This window comes from Gouania willdenowi, unplaced genomic scaffold (assembly GCF_900634775.1).
Source record: "Gouania willdenowi unplaced genomic scaffold, fGouWil2.1 scaffold_83_arrow_ctg1, whole genome shotgun sequence".
In the NCBI taxonomy this organism is placed as follows: Eukaryota; Metazoa; Chordata; class Actinopteri; order Blenniiformes; family Gobiesocidae; genus Gouania; species Gouania willdenowi.
This window is the reverse complement of record NW_021145249.1, coordinates 154355-165701: the sequence shown is the minus strand read 5'-3', so window position 1 is coordinate 165701 and position 11347 is coordinate 154355. Positions and strand designations below refer to the sequence as shown.

General features: G+C 40.6%; 1 protein-coding gene across 1 annotated transcript; it reads right to left on the bottom strand.

Moving 5' to 3' along the window:
* Nucleotides 1-510: 510 nt before the first annotated feature.
* On the bottom strand, nucleotides 511-3600 carry LOC114460888 (protein NLRC3-like). Its single transcript, XM_028442766.1, has 4 exons — nucleotides 3564-3600; nucleotides 2856-3358; nucleotides 1600-2336; nucleotides 511-517 (listed from the first exon to the last, which is right to left on the bottom strand). Exons 1-4 carry the CDS (start codon nucleotides 3598-3600, stop codon nucleotides 511-513), a joined length of 1284 nt encoding a protein of 427 aa, XP_028298567.1.
* Nucleotides 3601-11347: the final 7747 nt, after the last annotated feature.

The following is an 11347-nucleotide window of genomic DNA, read 5'->3' as shown; positions in this document are numbered from 1 at the left end:
TTTTAATAATTGTATGAGTGCGTCAAGTAAATTTTATTTTATATTACGCATTGTTGGAATGTCAGTGCTAAATAAATATTTTCATATTTTAAAGGCAGGGTAGGTGATTTTTGAAAGCTAGCATGATTTTGAATGTAGCTTACCCCCCTCCCCTCTGTGCTCTGTCTCACTCACATGCATTAGCACTGCTGCTGCAGAAGTGGATCTAAGCTCATTGTTTGTATTGTGGAGAAACTACGTTGTCTCATTCAGCAGTAAGTAAACGCTAAAATTTATCATTATATACTGTATGTTAAACGTGACTAAAAACTCTGTTTTAAGTCCGTCACCAATGACGCGCTATGAGTGTGGGCTCGTAGACGTGAGGGGTGGAGAACGAGCAGGGACAGAGAGAGACATGATTGGTTCATAAAAAACCGAACAATCTTTTTTCATTGGTCAAAGTTTTTACAGGTTTACAGCTGCTACACATAATGGATTTTCTTTGTTCCTTTTTCAGAGCTCATAAGATTAGTTTCTGACAGAACATTAAAAAAATTTCAACCAAAAACTTAAAAAGTGTATCTGGAAAAAAAATCCCCTACCCTACCTTTAATTGATTGATTATTTGAAACATTGGGAATAATTTATACAATTGCAATGTTTTAATTTTAGTGGTTAGTAACATTCAGAGCTAGAAATGCAATAATTTATTTCAGGCTTCAGCCAGTAGATTACATTTCGGTTTATCCCTAATTTTTTGACTTGATAACTTGTGTCAGAGCAATAATTAAAATATAATTTCATAAGATATATTTATATTTCTGTATGAACACAATCATCACTGATTGGTTCCACCTCCTCTGATCTTCTCTGTCATTACTTCATCAGCTCCTCATAGTTCTCCATCAGCCTCTCCTCACTCCTTACGACCTTCTTATCTCTGTCCTTCATCCCTCTAACCTGTCCCAGTCCTCCTCCTTTAGTGTCCCACCTCTCACACCTTCATCACATTCCTCTGATACAGCTCTCTGTCACACATGTGATGGGGATTGATGTGAACATGTGATGAGCTGCTGTGATGTGTCTCACCTCAGAGTGTTCAGTGTCTGAGAGAGCAGCTTCACTGCTGAGTCTCCTGGATGGTTGTAGCTCAGGTCCAGCTCTCTCACACTGGAGGAGTTGGAGCTCAAAGCTGCTGCTAGAGAAGCCCCGCCCACCTCTGTGATGACACAACCTGACAGACTGGATTCAGAAAAACATCCACAACTCAGGAAACAAGTGAGGAGACGAGGAACAGGACAATGTTGATGGAACATGTGATCTCACTGACCTGAGAGAGTCCAGTTTACAGTGAGGACTCTTCAGTCCTTCACACAGCAGCTTCACTCCTGAATCCTGCAGATCATTGTTACTCAGGTCCAGATGTTTCACACTGGAGGACTGAGAGCTGAGGACTGAGGACAGAGCTGCACAGCTTCTCTCTGAGAGACCACAGGAACTCAACCTGATGAAGAATCAGAGAAACCTTACAGATGTTTGTCTGTGACAGAATTAAAGACATGTTCTTCTAAAGTCACATACTTAACTTTCTTGGAGGCTTTGATCACTGGGAGCAGCTTCAGAAAAGCTTCCTCTGAAGGAGAGAAACTCTTCAGGTCAAAGACATCCAGATGTTCCTGTGATGACAGTAAGATGAAGACCAGAGCTGACCACTGAGCAGGAGACAGTTCCTCTGTGGAGAGATTTCCTGATCTCATGGACTGTTGGATCTGCTCCAGCAGAGAGTGATCATTCACTTCATTCAGACAGTGGAACAGGTTGATGCTTCTCTCTGTGGACAAACTCTCACTCAGCTTCTTCTTGATGTATTTAACTGTTTTCTGATTGTTCTGTGAGTCACTTCCTCTTTGTGTCAGCAGGCCTTGTAGGAGCCTCTGATTGGTCGGCAGTGAAAGACCCAGCAAAAAGCGGAGGAACAAGTCCAAGTGTCCATTTGGACTCCGTAAGGCCTTGTCCACAGCACTCTGATGGAGAAGGTTAAAGTCAGGCTGACCTCCACTATGGGGAAGGTTCAGTGGTTTATGTTCCAGCAGGTTGACTTGAGAGCTGATGAAGGTCTGATGGACATGAAGAGCAGCCAGAAACTCCTGAAGGCTCAGGTGGATGAAGGTGAACACCTTGTCCTGGTACAGGCTGCTCTCCTCTATGAAGACCTGTGTGAACACTCCTGAGCACACTGAGGCTGCTCTGAGGTCCATGCCACACTCTGTCAGGTCACTCTCATAGAAGATCAGCTTTCCTTTCTGCAGCTGCTCAAAAGCCAGTTTTCCCAGAGACTCCATCATCTCCCTGCTCTGTGGACTCCAGTGTTGATCTGTGGCAGCTCCTCCATCAAACTTCACCATCTTGACTTTGTTCTGAAGGACCACATAGTGGCTGTAGATCTGAGTCAGAGTCCTGGGCAGCTCTCCCTTCTCTCTGCTCTTCCACATGTCCTCCAGAACTGTAGCAGTGATCCAGCAGAATAGCGGGATGTGGCACATGATGTGGAGGCTGCGACACGTCCTGATGTGGGACATGATCCTGCTGACCTTCTCCTCATCTGTGGACCTCCTCCTGAAGTACTCCTCCTTCTGAGGGTCAGTGAACCCTCTAACCTCTGTCACCATGTCCACACACTCAGGAGGGATCTGATTGGCTGCTGCAGGCCGTGTGGTTATCCAGAGGCGGGCTGATGGAAGCAGTTCTCCTCTGATGAGATTTATCAGCAGAACCTCCACTGAGGTGGACTCTGAGACATCAGTCAGGGTCTGAGTGCTGAGGAAGTCCAGAGAGAGCCGACACTCATCCAGACCATCCAAGATGAACAAAACCAGGAAGTCCGGGAAGCTGCAAATTTCTGCTTCTTTGCTTCCAGAGAAGAAGTGATCAACAAGTCCCACCAAGCTGAAGCTCCTCCCCCTCAGCACGTTCAGCTCTCTGAAGGTTAGTGGGAATGTGAAGTGGACCTCCTGCTGGGCTTTGTCTTCAGCCCAGTCCACAGTGAACTTGTGTGTTAAGAGTGTTTTCCCAATGCCAGCCACGCCCTTTGTCATCACTGTCCTGATTGGTCGAGGTCTTCCAGGAGGGGCTTTAAAGAGCTCTTCGAGTGTGATGGCTCTTTCTGCTGTGTCTGATCTCCTGGATACTGTTTCTATCTGTATGACCTCGTGTTCCTGGTTGACCTCTCTACCCCCTCCCTCTGTGATGTAGAGCTCTGTGAACATCTCCTTCAGGAGGGTTGGACTTCCTGCTTTAGCCACGCCCTCAGACACACACTGGAACTTCTTCTTCAGCTTGGACTTCAGCTCACGTTGGTATTGATGAGCCTTTGTTCCTGAATGAAGACAAACTTAATGTTAGAGTGGAGAAGTCAGAGCAGGTTTGAAAATTGGAGATCAAAGTGTGTGATGTTCTCAGTCTGGATGGTTCCTCAGATTATTATTAAATGTGACTGATTGAATCATGCTTTAAAAAAGAAAAGCCAGCTTTGTGTCCTTCATGTGATGTTCCTCACAGTGAAGATGTTCACATGCTCTTACTGCTCTGCAGACGTTCAGCCAGCTCCTCCTGCTTCATCCTCTTCAGGAAATACAGTGTGATGTTCAGAAAGGCCTCCCTGCTCCTCCTCTGCTCCTCATCTTCACCCTCCATCTGACTCTCTGAGCACTCTGGATCATCTCCATCCACAATCTTCTGCATGTGTTTGAGTTCAGCCTTAACAAAGCTGATGATGTTGTCCTCCAGCAGCTGGAACACAAACACATTAAAGGCGATGAGTTAAGGCCTGCTCCAATCATCTGTGTGTGTGTGTGTTTGATCACAGGCTGACACAGGTTTAGTGTCTTTGTAGATGTACACACCGTAAAGATGGAGTCAGGCTCAGCTCCAGAGGAACCATCCACACCCTCCAAGCTGCTGTGGAGAAGACACAGACACTCAGACATGCTGAGGAGCAGCTGGAGGAAAGCACAGGAAGCTCTGCTAACATCATGTGAACATCAGTAACAGTGGGTGATGTCCTGCAGAGCCACAGTGCAGTGAGTGTGGAGCAGCCTTTGGAGCTCAGCTCACGTGTGGAACATCTCAGCATGTTTTCACTGAACAGGAGAACAAGTCTGTTGGACTGAGGCTTTATTTGTCTTCAACCCTTCACAAATCTGAAGATCACACAGTGTCTAAGACTCACCTACACACTGGAGACCATTCCAACAAAGTCTATTCTCTTTCACCTTCCACTGTTTGCTGAAATTTACATCAGCACCACGTCAAATAACATAGTCCATCAAAGGTGCTGAGTCATGTTCACCACTCACTCCACCAGATAGGGCAGCTGGGTAGAGGGTTTTTGATTGGGGGTGCTTACTACTCTCAATGGGCCACTTTTCACCCTGGCTTTGTGCACCTAACTAAATAGGGCAAATATTTAAAACAAAAACAAAAATTTTAAAAAATAAATATATATATATATATACAGAAAAATAATAGATAAAAATAAAAACACCATACACATACACAAACTAATACTGTGGCGGAGATAGTAATGACAACAGTGGAATAGCAAGATCACAGAATACCAATAAATGTGCATATTTGTGACTAGTGACTAGTGATCGGTAATGAGTGGCATTAGTTACTGTCTTACTGCTTCTTAAAACACATTTTAAAAAAAAGACCATTGATATACTTGTGCTGTGTTTTTTTTTTCTGTTCAGTTTTTGGTCCAATCTGATATATCATCTGTACATTTCACCAGCCTGGACTCTGTAGTTGTAAGTTTGTTGTGAAATGTATCTTCAGGCTCTTTCCTTATCAATGTCATGCCCTCTACCTCTGGCATCTCCTGAATTGGTCCGTTGGCACCATCTGGTGGTCTCCATGCCTCACTGTCCGGACTACTCAACTCTAATCATCAGGATTGCTTCCAGCTGCGGCGGGGAGTGGTCTCCCCACCTGCAAGTAGTCACACCACTACTTAAGACACCGGCAGACCACAAACCAACGCCAACCCGTAAACCTTGCAGACTCTGACCCTCTCAGCCGATGGGATCTCTCCTGCCTCCTTCCCACCTGGAACCATCATCACCGCTGGAATCCCTCAGCTCACTCCACCCTTCAGCTGGTTCTTCCCCACTCCTGTGCCAGGCTCCTTCGTTTCGGCCGCGTTGGCTGCAGCTCGAGCATCTCTGTGTTCCTGCCCATTTAGGGTTCAGAGGTTTCCTTTGTTAGTTTAGCCATTCTGAGTTTATGCCTTTAGACCTAGGTTTCTGTTTTTTCGTCAGTAGTTTCCTGATCGTTTTTAGTTAATCTTAGTATTAGGGCTCCCTCAGTTTTCTCAGCACTTCCTTAATTTCTCCACCACCCTACTTAGGGCGCTGGTAGGTTTTCTGTTGTATTCTGTTTTGTGAAATAAATCAGTTAATTGTATCTGTGCCTCCTGTTGTGCTGTCTGCGCTTGAGCCTCAGTTCCGTCTCGTGACAATCAATGCTGTTAAGTGTAAGGTTAAAGTTGCTAATCATAGGGTTTAGAATGTATTTGCAATATGATAAAAGATGATTCGTGTGTGTGTGTGTTTTGCTCTTTGTCCTACTAACATGCCTGAACCTAATACTGTAAATAAAATCAGTTAATTATTGAGTAGTTGTAAATTGTGCTGTAATACAAAGTCATACTATACTATATTTGTCATTATGATACGCACCGCTACTTGGTTAAGACGAGACACACCCAACAAATTGAACCTGTCTACGTTCCTTCATCAGATCCACCCAAAGTTCTTAATATAATAACCTCAATACATAATATCAGATTATCTATCGATAAAAGCAAGCAAAAAAAGCAATATTTGTATAATAAAGAGAAAAATGTGTAATTAATCATGTGTCTCCACCTCCCAATGAGGTCAGTGTGTGTGTGTGTGTGCTGTGAGTGATCAGATTCCCTCCTGTTTCCACTCAGGTGTGCTGCATTACCAATCAAGCAATGAAAACAATGAAACACCAACCAGTGGTGGGTAGAGTAAAAGTACTGTTACTTCATAATGTTGAATATGAATTACTAAAGTAGAAGGAACAGTACTCATAAAAATAAGTGTAAACAGGTTCCTTAAAAATACAATTTAAATTGAATAAATCATCACTATAATGTGTTTCATTAATAACATTCACACATTAAAAAGGCCACAGAGCTTCCACTTCCGGTCTCATGGCGTAAGCAGAGTAAGGGACCAGCTCCGTGTAAAATTGATTAAAAGTTTACTTTCCGGACCAGCCAACTTCAAATAAATCGAGCCACAACATCCATGAGATCAGAATGTCTCAAAGGAGGGGCAGGCAATACACGCAGACAATTCTGGAGGTTGAATTTCACGCCGCCACCGCAGAAAAAAGTGAAGGTGCTAAAGCTAGCGGCGCTACGGGGATAACAGAAGAAAGCCCAATATCACTTGGCATTTTGCGTGCCGAGTTGAGATCAGAATTCAACTCGTACAGACACCATGCAATCATTTCTTAAAACAGAGATGGAGGGTCTCGGCCAAGAAATACGCGTCGAGATGTCATCCTTACAGGAGACAACCAAAGCGGAGATGAAAACTATCCGTGACGAGCTAACGAAAAAAGTTGAGCTGGAATCCAATACAGAATGTTTTTTCCTGTCAAATTGGAGATTGCAGTCGACGGCTCCAAAAAAACATTCACCGACCCATGGGAAGTGGAGAGGTTTATTGACAACAAGGTACCTTCACTGGAGGAGCATTGAACGTAAGAGCACTAATTTTGACACTTGTGGTAATACTGTGGCCTACAGGAACTGTGTAACGGACTGAACCAGGTACCCAAAAAATGTGAATATTTTTACTTTTTATTTATTTTATTATTATTATTTTTTTTATTATTATTTACTTGTTCCTAAATTTCCTCACTATGAATGTCTGTGCATACGTTGGCACACAAGTATACATAAATATGTTTATATGCATATGGGTGTGTATGGAGGTATATACATGTATATTTGTACACAATGTTATTCATTTATTTATTTAATATTATTTTTTTAGAAATACATTAATGTATATAATTAACAGTTATGGCTAAAAATTATATTTTGCATTTATCTGGGCATAAAAATTTGGTCAATATTATCTCCTGGAATTGTAAAGGACTCAATGGACCTGTTAAACGAGAGAATATATAGACTCACCTTAAAACATTAGACATGGATATCGGGTTTTACAAGAAACACACTTAAAAGATCAGGATCATAAACGGTTGCGAGCTAAATGGATTGGACAGGTGTATCATTCTAAGTTTCCAGTAAAAAACAGAGGCACAGCTATAAATATTTAAAAAAAACAATTCCTTTTTCAGCATCAAAAGTAATATCTGACCCTCGAGGAAGATATGTTATTGTTACAGGAAAATTGCACAATAAATCAGGTACTCTCGCTAGTGTATACGCCCCCAACGTTGATGACGTGACTTTTTTTTTGTTTTTTCTTTACAGCATTACCTAATATGGACTCCCATAAATTAATAATTGGAGGGGATATGAACCTGGTGTTAGACCCAACAATTGATAGATCATCACAAAAATAGTCTCTGGTCTTTGGAGAGAGCAGACGTGTTTTTCATTCGCTCCGATAACACGACCTTGGCTACAGCTGGCTACAGCTGGCTACAGCTGAACAGCCTGAAAAATTGGGCCCAAGACAAGGAAAATGGTAAAAAAAAAACCGCAGGGAGGCCCTTCAGAACCCAATTCGGGTTTGGAAGAGGTCAAGGAGATGATACGCGAGGGTCTACGAAACCTATCTGCCGAGATAAAGTCGTTGGAAAAGACGCTGGAAAACTCACTGGAAAACCTACAAAGCGAAGCAAAGGTACTGAAAGAAAAGAATGAAAGAAATGCTGAAGAGATAAAATTGTTGAACGCCAGGGTTGAACAGCTGGAACAAAAGGAAAGAGAGAAAGATGTCATCATCACAGGCCTAAAGATAAAACCCAGGAGTTACGCGAGTGACGAAGAAACAAAATCGATTGAACAACAGGTCATTGACTACCTGGAGTCAAAGGACATTGTCCTGAACCCTGACAACATCAACTCCTGCTATCTGCTGCCAAAGAAAAATGATAACAGAGCTGTAAAAATAACCTTCACGAATATGAAATTCAAAGGAGAAATACTCAAGCAAGGAAATAAACTGAAGGGAACGAAGGTGTACATCAATGAAAACCTGACGAAACAAAATGCAAGCATTGCATGGAAGGCACGCCAAATAAAAAAAGGAGGAAAATTGTGAGGACGTGGACAAGAAACTGCAGGATTTACATCACACCACTGGGAGAAGAGAATGGAAAACCAGTCCTCATCAAAACAATGGAAGACTTGGGAAAATACGAAGGATCCACCTAAACAACAACATTACTGATGGTAATCATGGATATGGACCCAGATCTATATAAACACTGGAAACAAAACTCAGACTGTGATTATTTTACGAAGACTGAATTAAATGTGGAAACCAAGAGTAAAAAAGGTCTGTCATTTATTCATTTCAATTGCTAGGTGGTGGGGTGATTAAGGATTACATTAAATTTAAATTCAAAGTGTTTATTGTCATATGTGCAGTTAGAAACACGTTTTCCTGTACAATGAAATTACTACCTTGCTTATGAACTAAGATATAATACAATGAAATTACTACCTTGCTTATGAACTAAGATATAATACAATGAAATCACTACCTTGCTTATGAACTAAGATATAATACATAATGCTTATGATTAACCTTGAAGTAGAGACAAAACAAGCTGCAAACTTGTGTGTCCAAAAGAGACATTCCCAAGTGGTGACATTATGAATGAAAAGGGAAAAACCTTCCAAACACCTTCGAAAGAGGAACTATTCTTGAACTGGAGGAATGCTAACAACGTCTGGCAGGGAACAAGGCCAACACGAACAACGATAGAGGAGGAGGAATAAAAACAAGACAACACTGACTACAGATGACAATACACAAAAAAGGACTGTTCAGAACAACTCAAGAATGTTTGACCAGAGAGACATGTAAACCCATGTAAATTTGCGATGGTAAAAAAGGGGACGGGACCCAGATAAGCAAACTGCTTCTCTCGTCTCCTTTTTCGGCATGTACAAAAAAAAAAAAAAAAGTGAATGTAACCATGTCGGAAATAAACTGAATAAATAAAATAAATAAAATAAAAAAATCATCTATCTTATCAAAATCTGCCAAAACCATTCATAGATTCATGAACACCTATGAATTATTTGATCCATTTAGAGTTCTATCTCCTAACACAAGGAAATAATCTTACTTCTCTCTGGTTCATCATTCGTTTTCTAGAATAGATTTCTTTTTAATCGATTATGCATATTTAACAAACATTAAATATTGTGATTACAAAGCAATTGTGTTATCTGACCATAGTCGGGTGTCATTCCAAAAAGAGATGGAATATGGCCGATAACCAAAAAATGGAGGTTTAATAATGCACTTCTATCAGATGATAAAATAATTGAAGAATTGCAGAAACAAATTGAAATATTTTTTCACACAAATGATGATCCAGATATAAAAAGATCTACTTTGTGGGAAACATTTAAAGCATATATCAGAGGCCAGATTATTTGCCAGAGTAGCTTAAAAAATAAACAACGGAGGGAAAAGGAGTTGAAATTGACCCAAGAACTAAAAGAAATTGACAGTTTATGCTAACTCCCCTACACCTGATCTATATAAAAGAAAGCAGTTAGTGCAAACTGAACTCAATTTACTATATACAGCAGAAACCATTAAATCCTTGACACAATTAAGGTACAAAAATTATGAATATGGGGGAAAAAAACAGGTAAACTATTAGCCCAGCAAATTAAAGAAGAAGCAGCATCAAGGTTAAACACAGAGATACGAATAGATACTGGTCAGACAACAACAAATCCTAAAATAATAAATGATACTTTCAAGAACTTCTATACGAAATTGTATTCTTCAGAATTTAACAATGATCCATGCTTCATAAAACATTTTTTTGATAACCTACAAATACCTACTATAAGTTGGGAAAACAAAATGATATTAGAACAACCTATATCAAACTTAGAAATAAAACAAGCCATACAGTGTATGCAAAACTCTAAATGCCCTGGACCTGATGGTTACAGTGCTTCATTGTCTCACACATTTTGGAACTGTCCGTACATCACCCTCGACTGGTATGAAATAATTGAGACTTTGTCAGTCATTTTCAATGTTAAACTCCCAGCTGACCAGTAATGTCATTATTTGGTGTTGTACCTACAGATATACATTTGAACAGTTGGCAAAGTAATGTATTATGTTTTGTGATGTTGCTAGCCAGACGTCTAATTTTAACTAAACTGGAACAATACAATCCCTCCTACTCATCAACACCTTCTCAGAGATGTAATGCAATATTTACAATTGGAAAAAATTAAATATTCTTTAGAGGGGACGCATCATGCTAAATCCACTTTTTTAGCCCTTAAATGCATTTTGATGTATATTTAGATTGTTTAGAAGTACAGAAAAGTTCAAATTAATCTGTTCAGGTGCTCCGTAGATGTCTTTATATTCTGTTTTGGTCACATTTTTCAATATGTTTCAATTTTTCGATTCTCTATGACGTTTTTTAAACAATGACGCCACAGTATTTGCAGCGGAACTGCCAAATTAGTACATCGACTCCAGGCCCAACTCTTCGAGCAATCCGCCATTTTTATTTCTGGCTTTTATTTTGTAGTCCAAGCTCAAGGATGCAGAAGTTACGAGAGGATAAGTCAAAATGTTGGGTTGTTGGATGTAGTAACCCACACGCTTCATTACACCGTCTCCCAGCATCAGAACCTTTTCAAAGTGCCTGGTTGAGTTTTATTTTTTATAGAAATGTACTCACATCTGTGGGTAAGGTCATTTTTGTGTGCGCGAAGCACTTCAAGGATGACTGCTTCATCAACCTCCGCCAGTATAAAGAAGGATTTACAGAAACTTTGTCTGATTGAGGGTTCAATTCCTTCTATCTTTGGAGACGACGAACAGAGCACTTTGATAAGCTGTAAATAACGCTAAAAAGTGTGATGATAAGACGTCCCTGTCATTGTTTTGTTAGCATTAGCAGTTGCACCGTCTTCATATGTTAGCACTGTGTGCTCGTTTTAGATCCTTGATGATATGGCCTACGTGATTTAATTTAAGTCTAAAGTTTTCATTAGTCATTTCATTTTGCCGTTTTTTCTCCGAAAAGACTATTAAAATGCATTTCGTGACGTTAGCTTGGTGCTAGCGTT

Bases quoted from the DNA above. Each gene is read 5' to 3' on its own strand.
- LOC114460888 (XM_028442766.1), bottom strand. From the start codon at position 3,600: ATGAAGCAGGAGGAGCTGGCTGAACGTCTGCAGAGCA. The intron at 3,359-3,563 runs GTAAGAGCATGT...GTCTTCATTCAG, and splicing joins GGCTGAACGTCTGCAGAGCA to GAACAAAGGCTCATCAATAC. The intron at 2,337-2,855 runs GTTTTGTTCATC...TGGAGTCCACAG, and splicing joins GCAGCTTCCCGGACTTCCTG to AGCAGGGAGATGATGGAGTC.